This window comes from Stegodyphus dumicola, chromosome 2, assembly GCF_044657685.1.
Source record: "Stegodyphus dumicola isolate Sdum_Otavi_A_Nest chromosome 2, ASM4465768v1".
Classification (NCBI taxonomy): Eukaryota; Metazoa; Arthropoda; class Arachnida; order Araneae; family Eresidae; genus Stegodyphus; species Stegodyphus dumicola.
In genome coordinates, this window is record NC_140769.1 from 5,492,385 (window position 1) to 5,512,391 (window position 20,007).

General features: G+C 34.7%; 1 protein-coding gene across 4 annotated transcripts in view; it reads left to right on the forward strand.

The window, feature by feature from the left end:
• Nucleotides 1–20,007, forward strand: part of Rbcn-3A (rabconnectin-3 alpha) — a 266,480-nt gene that overhangs the window by 71,493 nt on the left and 174,980 nt on the right. For all 4 annotated transcript variants that reach the window (XM_085810399.1, XM_085810400.1, XM_085810401.1 and 1 more), the window contains exons 12-15: nucleotides 3,982–4,133; nucleotides 5,547–5,659; nucleotides 8,334–8,739; nucleotides 19,503–19,855. In XM_085810399.1, coding sequence (XP_085666525.1) covers nucleotides 3,982–4,133; nucleotides 5,547–5,659; nucleotides 8,334–8,739; nucleotides 19,503–19,855 — 1,024 coding nt within the window. The remainder of the gene's footprint in view (nucleotides 1–3,981; nucleotides 4,134–5,546; nucleotides 5,660–8,333; nucleotides 8,740–19,502; nucleotides 19,856–20,007) is intronic.

Consider the following 20,007-nt stretch of genomic DNA (forward strand, 5'->3'; position numbering starts at 1 on the left):
CTATACTTTCTCCGAAATTCGAGCCACAGAAACCTTGAGAACTAACAGTCAGTGTCTGTTGAATTAGTACAGCAGTATTCTATAATAACTATTCAGTTTTCAATTGTGAATCATGAAAATGACTTCCATATCTTAAAATTATTATGACTTTTTGATATGAAAACTGCTTTTTTGATTTTGAATTTCTGTGGGCATGGAAAATCTGAATGCCAAAATCACTGTTGATGAATCAACAATTATGAATTATTCTAATAAATTATAGGGGCATTGAATCATGAAAATAATTTCCATATCTTAGTGTATGATGACCATGAACTTTTATGCTCCTTTTTTTGTGTCTTAAATTTTTTGGCTGTGGAAAACTGAATGCCATCACTGCATGGACTGTTGTTTGATCTCCAGATCACCTTAATGGTACCATTCTTCATGATCTTTAATGAATTATACTAAAATGTTATTCTGCAAATCTTGTAAAACTGACTTGGAAGCATTTGTCTGTTTTCGTTTCTTAGTGACATTTAAATATATTTCAGTCCTATTTGGCATATAACTTATGCTTATTATTATGGTCTCTCACCCAACTGGAAAGTCAAGGAAATGAAAAAGGATCGAGGAAAATCTGGGGGGGGGAAGTACTTTTCCCAATTGAAAGGAAATATAGATTAAGTATCTTTTTTATGTTTTAAGTAGTATGCAATAAACGAAATTGACCCTCTTATAAGAGAACAAACGAAGAGTTAAAGTAATCTTTATTTTTACTGCAGAAATTATTTTACTTATCTCATATCTGATACAATGTTATCATTTTATCAACCATTAATTTTCTTGTCCACATGCATGTTTTCTTTTCTATTTAAGAGTATAACTTTTGTCTATCTCATCAAAAATATAATTTTCCTACCCCCAAAAAAACAATTAGGGACTTCTAACATTGTGTGGTTACATTGTAATAAATAACCATATTAATTAAATGTTTTTATTAATTCTGTGATATTGAGTGCATTTTTATTTTGAAATATCAGAAGAGTATGAATCATGCATTATTTTCTTTTGCAGCATGACCCATTGTTCTATAGCCTGTAATTTTTTCTAAACCTTACATACATTTTTTGAATGATTTAAGTGTGTATTTTAATATATATTTCTTACTTTCACTTCATAATAATAAGATAAATAAAATTTTTAAAATGTTCATTGTTATTTAGAATTTTGTTTAAATACATAAAATTATTAAATTATTCCTACTTAATCCTATTTAATATAATAACTATTTAGTTTATTATATTTGGTCAGGGATATTGTTCCATTTGCTTATAGAGAATCAGGGAAATTAAAAATTGAATTTCATGGAGACCAAGTATTGATTGATTGGGAATTATTAATTTTACAGATCTATCTCTCTATATGCGTAGAGTCTCGGCAGTAGTTTTAACCAAAATCTGCTTGTCATGAATATAATGAATAATTTAATGCAGATTTCATGAGTTGATATTCCTTTGCCTACAGAAAGCATGCAGTCTCAAAATTAATAATTAAATAAAGTCTAAAAAAAATAAACAGCCTCAAAATTACATGCTGCATTAGTTTTAGAAGTTTCATGCTGAAGTTAACTTGCTGGCTTTTCACAATTTTAACAAAAACTTGTTTCGAACTTAAATATTTGAAAGTTTTGAATTTCTCTGGTTTGCATCAGTTGTTATATTAGTGCTATGTTTCATTTTCATCAGTTGAGAAGACTAGGCAAGTGATGTAACTGAGTTTTTTGTGGTTTAATTGTATTAGTATTAATGAAATTACATTATGTTTAAATTGAAATTAATATAACTCTCAACTACATGTAGATTTGAAATATGTCATTAAAAAATGTACATTTTTGAAGTGATTTTGATAATAAAAATTGAGCAGCCTTTGAAACAGAGGAAGTGTAAAAACATTATAAAGTTAGATTTCTTAAATTGTTATTTGTGACAGTGTTGCCATGCTACCTTGAAAAAAAAAAAAAAAAAAAAAAAAAAAAAAAAAACCAGCTAATTCAAAAATTAACCAAAAAATGTCAGGGAAAAATCAGCGAATTTAAATATTTTAGCCGAAATAGGGGAAAGTCAGGGGAATTTCGTATGGCAGTTCCAAAAAAGCAATTTTTGCATCAATGTTGGAAGCAGGTCACTTTTTCAGTGAATCATGTATTGCATGAACATCATTCCGGCAGCTGGTGTAAAGCCAGTTTTCGCAGTGCCAATCAGATTTTCTTTCAGAAAAGAAAGCAAGTTTCCAGCATCTTTCCAAAATTTTGCCTCTTGGGGTTTAGAGAGCTTTTTTTTTTGTTGTCATCCCGATTTAAAAAAAAAATCTGGTAGGTAAAACTTTATAATTTTTTTACGCATTATTAAATTATTTTTCTAAATGTATCTTTACCTAAAATTCTATTATATTTGCTCGTTAAAATAATAAGAATTCATGCAATGCATTTTTAAAGTTAAAAGAAATCTATTAATAATATTATTGTAGAATATTAAAAATAATCAAATTGAACTGTTTAACTTTTCAACATCATTGGGGCATGGATATGTCATGATTATCAGACTTTGAAATTACTTAAGAAAGTGCGATACTTTGGTAAATGCCAAAATATTTACTTGTCCTGAACTTGATTTTTTGTTGTTTTGATTTTTAGATAGTTCACATTTAAAATTTTATTTTCAAGAAACAAATGGCAGTGGAATGGTTATGTGGTAAAATTACGTAGTTAGTCTTTCTGTAAGATCTATCTCTACTTTTCCATGTACACTGATTTAGATCCTACAATGAACCTGGTGAATTCTCACATAAATACCAACACAGAAGAAGGGGCCAAAATAACCCTTTATTAACTCAAACTAAAATAACAGACAGCACGGACTTCGTGCTTTACAAAAACACCATTCACTTGCTGCGATAACTAAACGTAGACTAGAATACAAATCAAAATCTGAAAAATAAAATGAGTGCAAGAATGCACTTCAAAATTACTTTTAAGAGATAGACTCACAAAAATCTAACCGGTGGCTTTGTAGTCACAAAAATCTAACTGAGATGGTGCATAACATCCTCTCTCATTGACTGTAGAACAATTGCCAAGCAATATGTTTTGGCACCAATTATGGATGTGCAATTATATCACAACACACTCATTTAGACTATTAAGCTTTCTCATCATAACATCTGCACTTTTGCTTCATGTAACCCTAACTGATTGTCCATAAGCTGCCTTTTGTTTTTATATGTGAGGGTATAAATTAACTGCTATTGCTGTATTTATTTCTTACATTTTGAAAAACATGCGGCAGACAGTCTGGGGATTGTAGAATCACTTTTGTAATTGCATCTAGTTCGTTTCGAGCTGTTGAGAGAATTAATATCTGTTGAACAAATGGTCAACGAAACAGTAATAGATTGGAACAATCATCTCTGCAGAAAGTTTGTATTCATAGCATTCTAAACAGAGCTACTAGTAAAATTGAAGAGCCTAACAATACTCAGAAATCGACGTATTTTTTTTTTTTATTTATTTATTATTTTTTTTATAATGAAGCATGGAAATTATGCAGGTTGAATACTTCTGCAACAATGGCTGTTTGGTGGGTTGGTCTGAGAGAGTGATGAATATTTTATTGCAAGAGTTACAGGTAGAAATGTGACTCAGTATTCTTCAAGAACGATTGATGCAGCTTTGGTGGGATCATTCATGGTTCAATGATAATCAACTTTCATAGTTGATGGGATTATATGAAAGTACTACTAAAACTAATAACACCAGTGGGAATAATAAAGAGTTGTATATATTGTTCCTGTATAATTTTATGTTTTTTAAAGAACAAACGTGGTACAAAGTATTAAATATCATGAAATAATAAAGTATTAATTACACTTAAGTATCCACAGTTAGTATATTACTATTTATGGATATTTAATCTAATTCGTAATCATTTTGTAATTTTTTAGGGAAATCTAATCTTATGAATTTAAGAAAAAGCAGCAATCCTAAGACTGATTCACCTGAAGCTATTAATGAATTGTTAGGTAGCAAACAAAGTTCTCCATCAGCATCATCATCTACATCAATCGCTACAGACACATCAAATTCTCAATCTCAGGTAATCTGCGGACTGTAAAAAATATCATTTAATTTTTTTTAAAAAATTCAAAACCTTTTAATGAAATGAAATCAAGAGTCAGATACAGCTGTAAAAGTCATGTTACTTTTCTTAAAATAAGATTATTATTTTATTTTTCTAATTTATATTTATTTGGATTGTAGATATTCTGTTAATGTCATGTTAAATGCATTACTGAGATTCTTATTGTAAGCTAAGTAAATTGAAATATTATCTATTGTACATTTTAGCTAAATTGCATTAAATACAAGGAGTTTCAAAACTAATAGAATAAGTGATAGAAAATGTCAAAACAAACAATTTTAAAACTCATGGTTATGCATTTAGACTGTAGAGGCTACTTTCCATTTTTCTGTGCAAGCTATCATAAACAAAAAATACATATAGGGCTTTATAAAAGGGATAACTTTTAATCTTGTTATAATAATTATTTTTGTATTTATATCCTGTATTTTTTATGTTTTTATTTTTGTGTTTTCCTTTTATGCCATGGCTTTTCTTCACAGTTTATGATTTTTTTGTTTGATGTTTTCAATACATAATGGCCATAGAGTTCACTCTAACTGTCCAAGCAAGTTTGGGCTAGGAAATTATATTCTCATTCCTTTAATCTTCTGCTTCATCAACCTTTTGCTCATCAGTGACCGAGCATTAAGACTGCTGGGCACTGATAGTTTTAACCAGAGTTCAAATCCTTGTGAATCTGCTGACTGTATGGAAGTTCTCATGGTTTTCCTCATCTGTAATAAGAAGGATATGAGTTTGTTTCCCTTAGTTCTCCATAACGGCATTCTGTTCCTTAAGCACATATCCTTTAGTGCTTTGTTATATATCAAGCAATCCATCATCATCCCTTCTGAAGTACTCAGAGTTCAAAACTTAATTATGTCATTTATCTTCAGTGACGTTGTTTTCATTGAGTTGAATATGCCATGCATTCTGTGATATTTGCAGCTAAATCTTTTGTGTATTGTTTATGCTTATTATATTGTTTAATATAATAAGCATAAACAATACACAAAAGCAATTGATCTGTAAACAAATAAGGAGAAGGCAGACATTATCATCACTACATTATAAACGATGGTGTGTTTGGGGGAACAAAAAGCACCATGAATGAACTATTTATTCACTGTGTTCTGTAATCTTTTAAAATTGTTCCGTTAGTTTTCAAACATCTTATATATGCATATATTTTATAGCATTTTACTATCTGTGATTTGTTATGTATTAGAACATTCTTTTCAGTCAGTGATTGCCTTGAATTTTTTTTTTTTTTTGTGCAAGTTTTATTTTTACTTGCACCATATTCACTTTTACTTTCTTACTTATGATTGTGACAATTGGTATACTGGCCTTAACTCGTTAAATATTCTGTCTTATGATTTTCAGAGTCATTCAGGAGACTTCATAGATCGTAAAATAGAAAAACTACTAAGGGAGTGGCACAGAAGCCCTGATCTTCTCTTCAGTGTCCATCCAGTTGATGGGAGTTTCCTTGTGTGGTAAAGTGATTTCTTTGTTAGGCTAATTGAGTACATTTGTAAAGAATAATTTTTATTCATTGAAAAATTATTCTTTACAAATCTGAAAATAAAAATAGGTAACCATGTTGCATTTTGGAAAAAAAAAAAAAAAAAAAGAGAGAAAGAGAGAGAGTTTGGTTTGAGATGTATTTTTAATGAGCTTAAACTTCCCTTATTTTTGTAATTAGCACAGTTTTGTATCTTCATGTGAAATTTGCCAAAATTGCTTTGATATGAAATGCTGTAGTTATGAACTGTGTTATAATAAGATGTTAGTGTCTGCAATAAGTAATGCTGTGATTTAATACACTAATATGCAAACTTATAAGAATTTGCAAATGTCCATTTTTATGAAAAGTATTGAGCCAAATGTACTAATTGTGTGTTCAAAAAATTTTGAATAGATTCAGAGTCGAATACATAGGTGTACACGTGAGTTGTCTGCAGAGTTAGTATTGTGGAGGTGATATATGTGCAGGAGATGATGGAGAGGAGATTCAGCCTAAACACTGTTTCTCAGCATACCTGCAGAGATCCTAGAACATTACACCATCCCTCCGTCATCAGGGAAAAGGATCATTATAGTGGAGGTGTAATGGTTTGGAAAGACATTATACTGGATGGCTACACACTCCTGTATGTTTTGACAAAGGTTCCTTGTCTGCTGTGAGGCAGGAAATTTGTCTTCACAGGAAACTGCTCTGAAGCCTCCTTGTCTGCTGCTGAGAGGAGATCTTAGAGCCCTACACTGAAGTGACAAAAGTCATGGGATAACAATACGCAAATATACAGATGGCAGTAGTATCGCATAGAAAATGTATAAATGCGAAGTGCTTTGGCAGGGCTTTCATTTGTGTTCAAGTTATTCATGTGAAGAGGCTTTGACATGATTATGGCCACACGACGAGAATTAACAGACTTTGAACGCGGAATGGTAGTTGGAGCTAGACGCATGGGTCATTCCATTTCGGATATCGTTAGGGAATTCAACATTCCGAGATCCACAGTGTCAAGAGTGTGCCGAGAGTATCTAATTTCAGGCATAACATCCCACCATGGACAGCGCAGTGGCCGACCACCTGCACTTAACGACTGAGACCAGCGGCGAGGAGTGGACGTACGAGGAACGTGTCCGACAGGACAGTGCGGCGAAATTTGTCTTCCTTGGGCTGTGCCAGCAGAAGACCGACTCGAGTGCCTTTACTGACAGCACAACATCGCCTGCAGCGACTCTCGTGGGCTCGTGAGCATATCAGTTGGTTCTTAAACGAATGGAAAACCGTGGCTTGGTCAGATGAGTCACGATTTCAGTTGGTAAGAGCTGATGGTAGGGTTCGAGTGTGGCACAGACGCCACAAAGCCATGGACCCAAGTTGTCAACAAGGCACTGTTCAAGCTGGTGGTGGTTCCATAATGGTCTGGGCTGTTTTTACATGGCATGGACTCGGTCCTCTGGTGCAACTGAACCAATCACTGACTGGAAATGGATACTTCAGCTACTTGGAGATCACTTACAGCCATTCGTGGACTTCACGTACTCAAACAACGCTGGGATTTTTATGGATCACAATGCAACATGTCACCGGGCCACAATTGTTTGCGATTGGTTAGAAGAACATTCTGGACAATTCCAGCGAATGATCTGGCTACCTAGATCGCCCGACATGAATCCCATTGAACATTTATGGGACATCATTGAGAGGTCAGTTCGTGCCCAAAACCCTGCACCGTCAACACTTTCACAACTATGGACGTCTATAGAGGCAGCATGGCTCAATATTCCTGCAGAGGACTTCCAACGACTTGTTGGGTCCATGCCACGTCAAGTTGCTGCACTTCGCCGGGCAAAAGGAGGACCGACAAAATATTAGGAGGTATCCCATGACTTTTGTCACTTCAGTGTATTTTTAAATTTTCACATGCACTTGATATTTTGTTTCTGTTAATGGACGACAACACCAATTTACATAGGACTCAGTTGGTCAATGATTACCTGGAGACAGATCTTCAGACCTTAACCCTTTTAAAGCATATGTGGAACACTTTTGGGAGGGCAATTTCATCTCGCCATCGCCCTCCGAGAACCATCCCAGAGCTGAAAATGGCCTTGCTGCGGACTGGGTTAAACTGCCACAGGGACTTCTCAACTCCCTCCCGTCTAGCATGCCGTCATGCTGCATAACCTGTTTGACTTTGAGAGGGGACCATACCCTATAGTAGACTCATTTTCAGTTTGATATCTCAGTGTGGATTTTGGACATCCCTTCACATCTATACTGATAATGATGCACTCATAAAGTGACATTTGAATGGTACATCTTTTTCTCTGTTATTCATACCAAATTTCATTAAAATCTGTCCATTAGTTTTTCAGAAACTCGAAATAATGTGCAAATTCTCTGTGATATTTATGGTATGGTATTCTCCTATGGTACCATAACATATGTAAAGGAATTTGAGTGAAAATTTGTAATTTTGTACTTTTAGATGTTAAGACTCTTATTTTAATTTTCTTCTAAATTTATAATTAAGTTATCAAAATAACATCAGTACTTATGCTTTGGAATTGTACCTTTTGTGAGTATTTTACAGTATGGTTATTATAATACAGATGTTTTGAAATGCTTTTATATTTCCATTCTTATAATTTTAGGCTTGTGGATTGGTTAGATGAATACAACCCTGGTACTTACCGGCAAGCCCAAGTGAGCTTTGCATCTCGTATTCCAAATGCCATACCCCTCGGAGATGCAGCTACAATGTCGCATCATATGTTTATATATTCTCCTCATGCTGGATTGGACCTTCGCCTGGCAATCAGTGCCTCTACCTCAGAGCAGATAATCAAAGACAAAATCGAAAAGACTGAAGATCCTGCTGCACATTCATCACTTGATTATGCTCAGTTTAAAGCATACCATGCTCACAGTAGCAAAAATCTTTCCCAGTACTGTGCTCTGAATTCCACGACTCCTACTGTGTGCATGTTGACTAAACACAGCAATGGAAGTTTGAATTTATGGCATGTTTCATTTGCTGATAATTCTCAGTATACTCAGGTATGTTTTTGTGCTAGTTTCTAATTCAATTTTTAAAATTTTCTGTATATTTATTGAGAGGTTTCATATTCTTGTTTTGTTAATGAAAATGGTAATTTTTAAAAAAGTGTTAGCTTGCTGATATATTTTCGGCTACTAGCTTTTTTTATTGCTTTGCAAACTAGTTGTTAAATCAAACTGGAAGAGGAATATGCCAATGCAAAATTTAAAATTGAGTAAAATAAGGGCAACTCGAAGGTTGCTTGTTTGTCTAAGTAATGTTAAATTCATGGTTATATTTGGCTGATAAAATCAGTTTGGCTGCATCTGCAGTTCATTTTATAGTTTTATTTTTAAGTGGTTCACTTATCATTCATATGGAAATCGCCAGAGGTAAGCAGGTAAGAAAATTGAAACCTGAGTTCAGATCCCTGCAAATGATTTGGCTTCATAAGTTTTTTGTCTTTTTCTCAGTGTATCATTTGTGTACCTTAACAACTTGCACTAAAAAGACGTGCCACGCACGTCGAGATGCTTTTGTCTCAAACTGCGAGTGATGTGAACACCACGTTGATAGGCATATATCACAAAAATGAAAATAATGTGGTGCACACGTTGCCTAACAACGAGAATGTTTATTTCTCGAGTTACAGCTCTGGATTGCACTCGCAGATGCGGTGCGTCATAAATGAGACATTTTACCGCTTGTTATGTTGTAGCACATGGCACCGCAATCGTGAAGTTTAGTCGTAGCGCAAGTGGTTAATCAGTTAACTAAAAATCTAACAATTGGTTAAGGAATGTTTCTTGTTGTTTCATTAAATTAAGACCTGTTAATGGCTGAGTGGGTAAGACTAATAAACACTGGCAGTTTGACCCAGATTTGGACCAGAAATAGACTTAAATTATATTAGATATTAACTTGGTTATGTAGATTGAAATTGCAAAAAGATGGATGTCAGATGCTAGCCCACTTTTTCAGATCAATATTTTCTCAGACTCTTTATGCTTGAATTCTTGCCGGTATTTGGGTATGATTGTTAGTGATAGCTGGAAGTGTGGAAAATTTGATATTATAGATCATTTGGAAGCTGGTAACATGAAAAACTATGGATATGTTGGTTCAAATTACCACTGCATTTATGCATTCCATATAATTTTCAGATATTTTACATGCTTAAGAAAAGTAAACAGGTATAAAAGAGTTATATATAGAACAAATATATTTAAGCATAAAAGAGGAACAGGAGGGAGGAGGGTTTTGTTTTTATATAAAACACAAGTATGCAGATCTAAGGTTATTTTTTTACATAATTTTGCAGATGAAGTAGTTATAACAGGGTAACTAAGCTTTTGTATCACAGCAGTTCTCAGCTACTGAACTCTAAAGAAGCTATAGTCACACTAATGGCTGAGTGGTAAAGTCTAGGTAATTGGGTTCGGGCTTTTATTCCTGGTGAATGGACTGGCTGCATGGGAGTTTTTGTGATTTTCTCCATGTAATGTGCATACGAGCTGTTTCACTTACAGTGTTCTCCAGAAAGATATTTTCCTCTTAAGCTGTTAGCTCTTGAGCGCTTTGCCATAATCAAATATGCCAAACCAACTTACAGAGCTATAATGCTGCTAAATTAAGTATTAGGCTGTAGAATTAACTACAGAAATCTGCCTTAAAGTATTCTAGGAGAAGTAGAAACTTAAAATCTTGAAAATTGAACAAAAAGCTGTACAGGAGCATAAAGTTGAGTATTTTATGCCCCTGTACAGCTTTTTTTTACAGAGTATTTTAGCAAATTTCTATTCTGCTTCTATTTGCATTATGTAAATATTATATGGATGAATTTCTGTTTTCACTTTGCATGTTGTCTTTGGTTTCTGTGTGGTAAAGTAATTTTGTCTCCAAATATAATCAAATGGGTGATTTTATCGCCAGATGTGGCAACCCTAAAACTGCTTTGCGTGGAAGCTATCTTATCGTACCTGTACGTTTTGTAACAATATGAATTATGCTAAATTTCAGAAACATGGTAAAGCACATGTGTTCCTGCCAAATTCAGAAAAATAAAAATAAGAAGATTTTTTGAAAAATTAAGAAAAAGTAACAAGTGAATTTTACAGGAAAAATCGGTTAATGTCTAGCTACTTTGAAGCTATGATGTGGGAGGGGAATACTTGTAAGAAATGGCAAATTATGACAATAAACTTAACAGATTTGCTGTAGCTTTTTTCCTTTTACTATAAAGTAATTTGGAAACTGTGTCTTAAACCATTTATTATCTCATTTAAATTTCAGAATTAATAGATTTAAAACTAAAAGGTGAAGACATTGTGTATCATGGTGGAAGGAAATGTTTTATTTTAACATTATTTTTCCATAAAATGTAATTTTAATATCATTATCACATTATTATATTTGTTAAAAAAAGCCGATATGTACACCACGGGACTTCCTTGTATGGAATATTAAATTATACACATTTTTTCCTGCATTTCATTTAAATTTATTTCCTCAAATTTCATTACAGATATACTTCTCATTCAAGTAATTCAGTTGTCACTTTTTGAACAAGGCAAAAATACATAAAAACCCACAATATTTGCATTAAAAATTGAAAGATATAGAAAAACGTAAAACACCAAATACAGTTAAAACAATTGAAAAAAATTGTTTGCAACTAAAATTACAGTTTCTACCTAAAAACAAGGAATTTGACTAGCAGGCAAGACCACTCGGCAAAAAGACACTGAAGGAAGAATTAGTTCACTATTCTGTTAGGCTTCAAATATAAACAAATATGGCTGCTATGGGTTTTTTTTTTTTTTTTAGAAGGCTTTCTAGCAACTTGTTGATAATTTTACGAATATTGCATGCAGATTACCTAAAGGCATAAAAACCTTAACCAGAAAATAAGAACAACATAATTCAATCATTTTGAAAGCAAAAAAGGCACAATTTACCAACATATAAGAATACAAAAAAACTGAGCTGAGCCGAGTAACAGAGTGCATATATACATATGCACACACACTTTTGGTGTGGTCGATTGCAACCAAAAAGGGAGGTGCACAACTGCATGTTGTGCAGTCCTCAGGACATTGTCATGTTGTGCATGTTGTCATGTTGTGCAGTCCTCAGGACATTGAGATTTTGTATAGCAGTTTTCTATACAAAATCTCAATGTCCTGAGGCTACTCGTTTTTTGAATTATGTGAGGTACGTATCTACAGATGCCATAAAAAAGTCTCTTCTGAATCCATTTTAAATCAGTTTTATAATTTGTTTTGGGAAAAAGAATTCTTTATTCTGCCCTTACGTAGAGATGTTATCAGGTTCAATGTTCCGTCTTACTTTCTTTGGGAACATGCACAGACCTGACTTGGAACAGGGAGCTTACTAAAGCTATGTTCAATAACTGTGGGAAGTAGACAAGATACACAGGAAGGGTATACAAAACCCTTTATTTTTCACTCTTTACAATAATTTCCGTACTTCGGAATACAGAGACCAACTACTTGTGGTCTGAATGTAAGAATATAAAAATATAACTAAACTCTAACTTAAATTTGGAATAATCAACAAGGGCCTACGTGTAAGATTGGCCGGATATTAACAGGAAGCCGTATGTAGTACAGAGAACTGTTAACACTACAATACGTTTAAAAATTATCACGAGTATTAAACCTCTGGCCTGGAAGGCAAACAGCAACCGAGTAAAACTTCTAAGGCAAGCGGCCTGCTTCGACTAACTCCTTCCTCTCTCTCGCATGGCAAAAAGCCACAACTTAAGTACTTGGCGTTCGCCAGACAAATTTTGCATAAATAAGTTAATGCTTTTAACTCTGGCCGGAAGTAGAAAATAAGAAGTGATAGTAAAGATTTAAAATAAAAATAAACGTTAGTAAAACTTAAGATCCTTACATACTTCCCGCCAGAGTTAATTAGTTTGAAACTGAGGTCTAAAACGACCTTGTTGAAAACTTTTAGCTCTAGAATCTAACGCGAGGCCAATCTTTTACAAACATTTCTCACTAGAAACTAGAAATTTAAAAAAAAAAAAAAAATTGTTTTTACAATAGCAGCTCCATGGACAGCCAATTTTTCATCTGTACTGCATCTAAACATGAGCTTTTATTTAAATCTGGTTCCTGGAAGGAAAACTAGTTTAATGAAATGTTACACAATGAAATGGCAAGTAACATGCATATTTATATTTCTCTTAACATTCTTATTTCATTCATGACTATTTTAATTATCTCTCCCCGTGCTCTCTGACATGTGTTGTAAAAGAACACCAAACACGAATGTGTTTATGTATTATTCTGAAAATGTATTATTCTGAAGTGTAGCGTCAGAGAGCCTAACTACATTCATTCAACCTTTAACACATATTCACCATAATTTGGTCTTTTTTCAGTCACACGAATAAGTTTTAAAATTTTTTTTTTTTTTTTTGCATTACTTTCACTTTTACCATATCATAGTATTTCTTAACATTTAAAATAACAGTTCACATTGTATATAAGAACATATTAACATGCCGTTAATTTTACGCATTTTAAAACATACATTAGTAGTACATTGTTAACTTCTATTCTTTTCAAAGCAAGTGCCAATTCTTTCTACATTGAAATAATACTACATTTCAAAAAGTCTTTCAGACTAAAACTTCTTTCTTGCTAGAATGTTTTAAATAAAATTTATACAATAACTTTTTACAATATTTAAGTCTTTATACAACGCTATTATACATCAACTTTAGTTTTACGCACGAGTAATTGAAAAACATAATAAGAAAATCGGTCACAACTCATTTCTCGCCCTTTTGGCGATAAAGGTAGACCTCGCATGACGTAAAACTTCTTGAAATCTGCCACTTGCAGTAAGAATGAAAGATTAACTTAAGTTTGCAAAGTAACATAAAATTTTACTTATCTTTGTGATATTCGGACATCCTTTTCTGAGCCCAGTCCTGGAAGTTAGCGCAGATTCTCGTTTGATTTATCCTCCTACTTGTGCGGGCTCGCCCTTCAGTTTCTTCCTCTAGAAGCTTTCTTTTCCCTCCAGTTCGGTCACCCTTGAATACCTTCTTTTTCGCCTCTGCCTGTGGTCTTGGCCGTTTGATGGCAGCTGGTCTTGGCGGAACTGGGACACTTCTTTCTCGTTCCTGCTTGGACCTCGTTGCTGGCCGTTCAAATTTTCCTTGTATCTTTTCCTCCGCCGCTAGTGGCTCTTCCGCAGTTCGGCGACATTTGCTGCGGAGAGTCCTGTCCGATGAGTTGATCTTCCGTTTGGGAGCCGGGTTATAGTTGCCGTTATTTCTCCTGGCTTTCTTTGGATTCGTCGTACTTCTCCCTTCTTCATTCTGGGGGTGTTCGTGAGCTCTCTTTTCTGGAGGGTGGAACGGCTTCTTTTTCTTGTTACCTTCAATTTTCCAACGGGGAAACTTTCTTTTCAATTGCTCCTGCCTCTTAATGGCTTGTCCTTGTGCTTGACTTTGTTCCACCTCTGGAGCTTGTGCCTGCCGTGTCTGCCGTGCCGGATCCTGCAAAAGATCTTTGAAAATTTGCATTTTATTACGATCATAGTAGGGTTTTATTTGATCAATGTTTGCGGAGCATGTTTCACCATTTCTGGCTTTTAACACCACTACAGCGTGAGTTATTTTTTCTATGACATATGGTCCTTCAAATCGTGGAAAAAATTTGGCAGTTTTATCTTCTGGTGCTGAAGAAAGTGAATGCTTAATTTTTAACACTTCATCCCCTACTTATACATCCCCTAGTTATTTTCGTCGTTTCATATCATAATAAAGCTTCTGTTTTCTCTGTGCTACTTCAGTATTCTTTTTTGCTTCTTTAATTAATTTTTCTATATCACCCATTTTAAATTCTGGGGCTCTTTGTTGCACATAATTTATCTAACGGCGTTATAATCTTTCTGCCTAAAAATAACTCAGCAGGAGTTTTGCCCATTATATCATGTTTTGCGGTCCTAAGGGCGAAAGCAAATTCATTGACATAGTTATCCCAGCTTTTATGAAAATTTTTAACATAACTACGGATAATTTTCACTATATTTCTATTGACCCGTTCCGATATATTTGATTGCGGCCGATACGGGACCATTTTTAAATGACGTATGCCCAGTTTTTGGCACGTCTTCAAATACATTACTTACAAATTGAGGACCATTATCCGATATAACTTTTAGGGGCTCCCCATATTTTAAAATATATTTATTTAAAATAGAATCAGTAACTAATTTCGCGGAGGGTCGTTTTAAGGGAACAATTTCGGTCCGCTTACTAAAATGATCAACCATAACAAGGAGATAGCGACTTTTATTTAACTGACTTTTTGGGAAAGGGCCCAATAAATCGATGCCAATTATTTCATTTGGAAATTCGGATTTAATACTATTTAGAAACCCGGCTGGGCGGAAATTAATATAATTAACTGCTTGACATGTTGGGCAGGACTGGACATACGCCCTTGTTAACTTTTGCAGTTCAGGAAAATAGACTGCCTCACGTACGCATTGGATAGTTTTTCAAATACCAGCATGAGAAGCTAAAGGGCTGTCGTGTAACTCCTGCAGGATATTTAATCTAAGACTAGCTGAGATAACAGGTCGAAATTCGTTGTTGGAATTCATAGTTTTTGTATAAAATAATAGACCATCTATTAGTTCGTAATGGGCTGCCCTATTTCTTATCGCCACAATATCTTGGTGGCTAAAATTTTCAGGATCCTTTAAATACTCATAAATGCTTCCAAACTCAGGATCCTTACCCAGTTCGGTTATTACAGTTTCTCGGGAATTTATTGTACATGCTGTGAGCATTGCCACCTTTACAGTATTACCTTCTTCATCTATTTTAATTCTGGATAGGGCATCTGCTACGATATTTTCCTTTCCGGGGGTATGCTTGATTACCAGATTATATTCTTGTAGCTTGAGTGCCCATCTTATTAACCTTGGGGATAAGTTTTTCCCTGAGTACAATCTAGTTACCACCGCATGATCAGAGTACACTGTTATTGGCGCCTTTCCAAAATAGACTCGGAACTTTTACACTGCTAACAGAACTGCAAGTGCCTCTCTCTCGGTCACGGAATAGTTTCTTTGTGTTTGATTTAAAGTTCGGCTAAAAAATGCCACAGGCTGCTGATTTTGCGAAAGTACCGCTCCTACCGCATAATCCGAAGCATCCGCTGAAATTTCTAAATTCTCATCCTTTTCAGGAAATTTCAACACGGGCTTGCGTTAATGCTTGCTTTAATTTTTCGAACGCACTATTGGCTTCGGCCGTCCACGAGAATCTTGCCTTTTTCCTTTTTAATTTTAACAATGGTTCAGTAATAGCTGCAAAATCTTTTATAAAGGACCTATAATATGAACAAAGTCCTAGAAAAGAAGAGAGCTTCTTCGCCGTGTTTGGAGTCGGATACTTTTGTACAGCAATTATTTTTGATTCGTCTGTCTCGATTCCTTTCTGAGATATTTTGTAACCTAAATATTTTAATTCAGGGGCTGCAAATTTGCACTTTTCGACATTAACTTTTAGACCGGCCTCATTTAATAAAGAAAACACCTGTCTTAAATCCTGTACATGTTGGTCGAGATTATCACTAGTAATAATGATATCGCCTAAATAGATAAATGTTGGACTTTCCAAGAACAGGCCTTAACACAATGTCCATACATCGCTGAAATGTTGCCGCAGAAATGCATAAGTGCCAGACTTGGTTATAAAAGCAGTCTTAGGCACGTCCTCAGGCCTAACCCCTATTTGAAAATAACCAGTCGTTAAGTCTAAAGTCGTCATATATTTGGTCGATGTTATGTTCCTTAGAATTTCTTCAATAATAGGTAATGGATATACCGGATATTTAGTTATGGAGTTTAATTTACGGTAGTCAATCGCGAATCGCCACCTTTTTGGATGTGTCAATGAATAGTCATTATTTTTCTTACATAAAACCACCGGGCTAGCATAACTACTTGAGATGGGCGTTATGATCTTTTTACGTAGCATATCGGTGATATGCCATTCTATAATTTTTTCCTTATTCTTATCATATTGGTATGCTTTGTGGCGAACTGGCATTGAATCTCCGGTGTCAATACTGTGGTTAGTAACCTGAGTAAATCCTGGAATATCACTAAATAACGAAGCAAATTCACTTACCACTTGTCGGATTCTTCGTTGCTCTTCATTAGGCAGGTGGTCAAGGTTTAACATCGGCGGTTCAGCCTTTTCTTCTCGAACTGGTTTCATCGTCAGCTTAAAGGACGCTTCATTAAAATCCAGCGTTGCTTGTGCCTCTGAAAGAAAATCTATTCCTAAGATAATATGTGCTTGCAGATTCTTTACTATAAAAAACATAACTTTTACTTGTTCGTCCTTGATACGGATGTATAGCGGTAATTTACCTATGCACTTACATCTTTCTCCTTGCGCCGCTAACACTGTCGTATTATCCGAATTATATATGCGGTATTTCCGAAAATACTTCCTAAAAAAATCTTCTGCCACACAGGAACACTGCGCGCCTGTATCCAGGAGTGCGGTGGCTAGGATATTATTCACCAACACTTCAATCTTCGGAAGAGTCAAATTTTTCACCATTACTGTATTTAACTTGAAGGAAGAGGGGTTTTCTTGGCCTTCAGATTTCCACACCCTCCTGTCAGCAGAAATCCGTTTTAGTTTAAATCATTTTTCATTTCCATGCTTTCCTTCTTTTTCCACTGGCCTTGAGACTTTTTTCCTGGATTGATATTGAACTGTCGACGTTCGCCGGCTGTTTTTGAATGCTCGGGTTTCCTTGCCCACTGATTTGCTTTGCTTCCGTAGCCGTGTGCTTGACTTTGCTGCGGTCTTGGTGCACCAAATTGGTTTCATTGTTGATATTGGCGTTTTCTTTCAATGTCCGCCATTCTTCTACTTTCAAACTGGATTGCTAGCTCAAATAACTTTTCCAGTGTAGTCGGATTTCTTAATTCAATAAAGTCTTGCACTTGGGGAAGTAACCTCGGCAAAATCACTTGAATTATCTCAGGATCCGGACGGTTTCCATACAAGAGTTTGAAGACGTCAATTTTTCTTAAAATAAAGCTTGAGAGATTTTCGATTGTTTGCTGATATATGCCGAAAAGTTCCATTTCTAATTTCGCACAATCCCTTACGACAGGGAAGGCTTTTACTAGGGCAGTCTTGAAATTTTCGTAAGTATAGGTGGGACTTCCTGCTTGACCCAAGAGACTTCTGCCTATACATTTGAACCAGTTAAGCGCTTGGCCCCTCAAAGCGCTGGTAGCTAAGGTAACTTTTTGAAACTCGTGCATGGGGTAGAGAATGAAATGGTCATCCAATTTTTCGAAAAAACTGGTTACCGGTGAGTTTCCATTAAATGTTGCTTCTGGTTTCATCGAAGCGCGCATGGTCTGGACGATGTAACCAAATCCTTCCAGGGCGGCAGCTGGCATTTCTGGATTCTGAGCCGCTTCTGCAGGCAGCACAGGTTCTTGAAACTCGGCCATGGTTATTCTTCTTCGTTGGGCGCCACTATCAGGTTCAATGTTCCGTCTTACTTTCTTTAGGAACATGCACAGACCTGACTCGGAATAGGGAGCTTACTAAAGCTATGTTCAATAACTGTGGGAAGTAGACAAGATACACAGGAAGGGTATACAAAACCCTTTATTTTCCACTCTTTACAATAATTTCCGTACTTCGGAATACAGAGACCAACTACTTGTGGTCTGAACGTAAGAATATAAAAATATAACTAAACTCTAACTTAAATTTGGAATAATCAACAAGGGCCTACGTGTGAGATTGGCCGGATATTAACAGGAAGCCGTATGTAGTACAGAGAACTGTTAACACTACAATACGTTTAAAAATTATCACGAGGATTAAACCTCTGGCCTGGAAGGCAAACAGCAACCGAGTAAAACTTCTAAGGCAAGCGGCCTGCTTCGACTAACTCCTTCCTCTCTCTCGCTTGGCAAAAAGCCACAACTTAAGTACTTGGCGTTCGCCAGACAAATTTTGCATAAATAAGTTAACGCTTTTAACTCTGACGGAAGTAGAAAATAAGAAGTGATAGTAAAGATTTAAAATAAAAATAAACGTTAGTAAAACTTAAGATCCTTACAATGTTATGCAAAAAATATGGATAAATTGCATTCCATAGTGGTCTAAATGGATATTTTCAGTCAAATATGGTACCCAGAATTTTTTGTGATTACAATACTTCCTTTATTTCGTACAAGGAAGTAAAAATGATCACACAATTTACAAATCACCATAGTAAATTTTTTTTCTGCACAAATTTTCTTTAAAGTCAAATGAAACACAGTTAAAGAATTTATATTCAAAAAAAAAAAAAAAAAAAAAAAAAAAAAAAAAAAAAAGTCATTGATGTAGTAAAGAGGATGAATTATAAGGGCAACCAGAATGTCTGCCAAAGGTATGCATGTAAATTGTGACAAATTGTTAAACTGGGAAAAATTTTTGCACCTATATTCAAAACTTGTAAAATTCATAAAAAATGAATGTAGGGCATAACATTGTAAAACTGAAAGCAGTTTTAAAAAAATAATGAAAAACTCTTAAAGTTAGGTAGATATGCATTTGTGATATTATTCTATAAAATATATGATTGCAGCACTGTTATTTCAGATGATGATTATTATTTTTAATGTAGACATAATTAATAATAATATATAATTAATTTAATGACATAATTAATATTCTCACAATTCATTACAGGTATTAAGTATAGGGCATTCAACCCGTGTTTGTGGTCACAGATTCCGAATTAATGATATTACATGCCATCCTGTACTTCCTCTGTTACTGACAACATCTCATCATAACTTGCCTGATAAGATCCAAAGCTCCTCAGGTACTTCAAGTCCATCTGTTCCTAATAGCCCATGTTGTTGCATAACTAGCTTGCCAGTTGGATTTAATTTGGGGTTCTGTAGTGAGCTAATTCTATGGAAGGTTGATCCAGTAGGTCCACTTTCTAAATCTGGAGGAGTCACAGAACTAGCCAGGATCAATTCCTTAGAAACAGCAGCTTTTGCCAATGTAGCATGGATTCCTACTTTGCTACCAAGGCAAGTTATATATTTATGATTCTCTTATTAAAATTAACTCTTGGTGCATTTTTAATATTGCTTATGAAAGTAAACAAAAAAATGCATAGGCAATATTCTGAGGCATTGAGAATTATATGAATAGATAAAGGATGTTGGCAGAAGTAAAACCA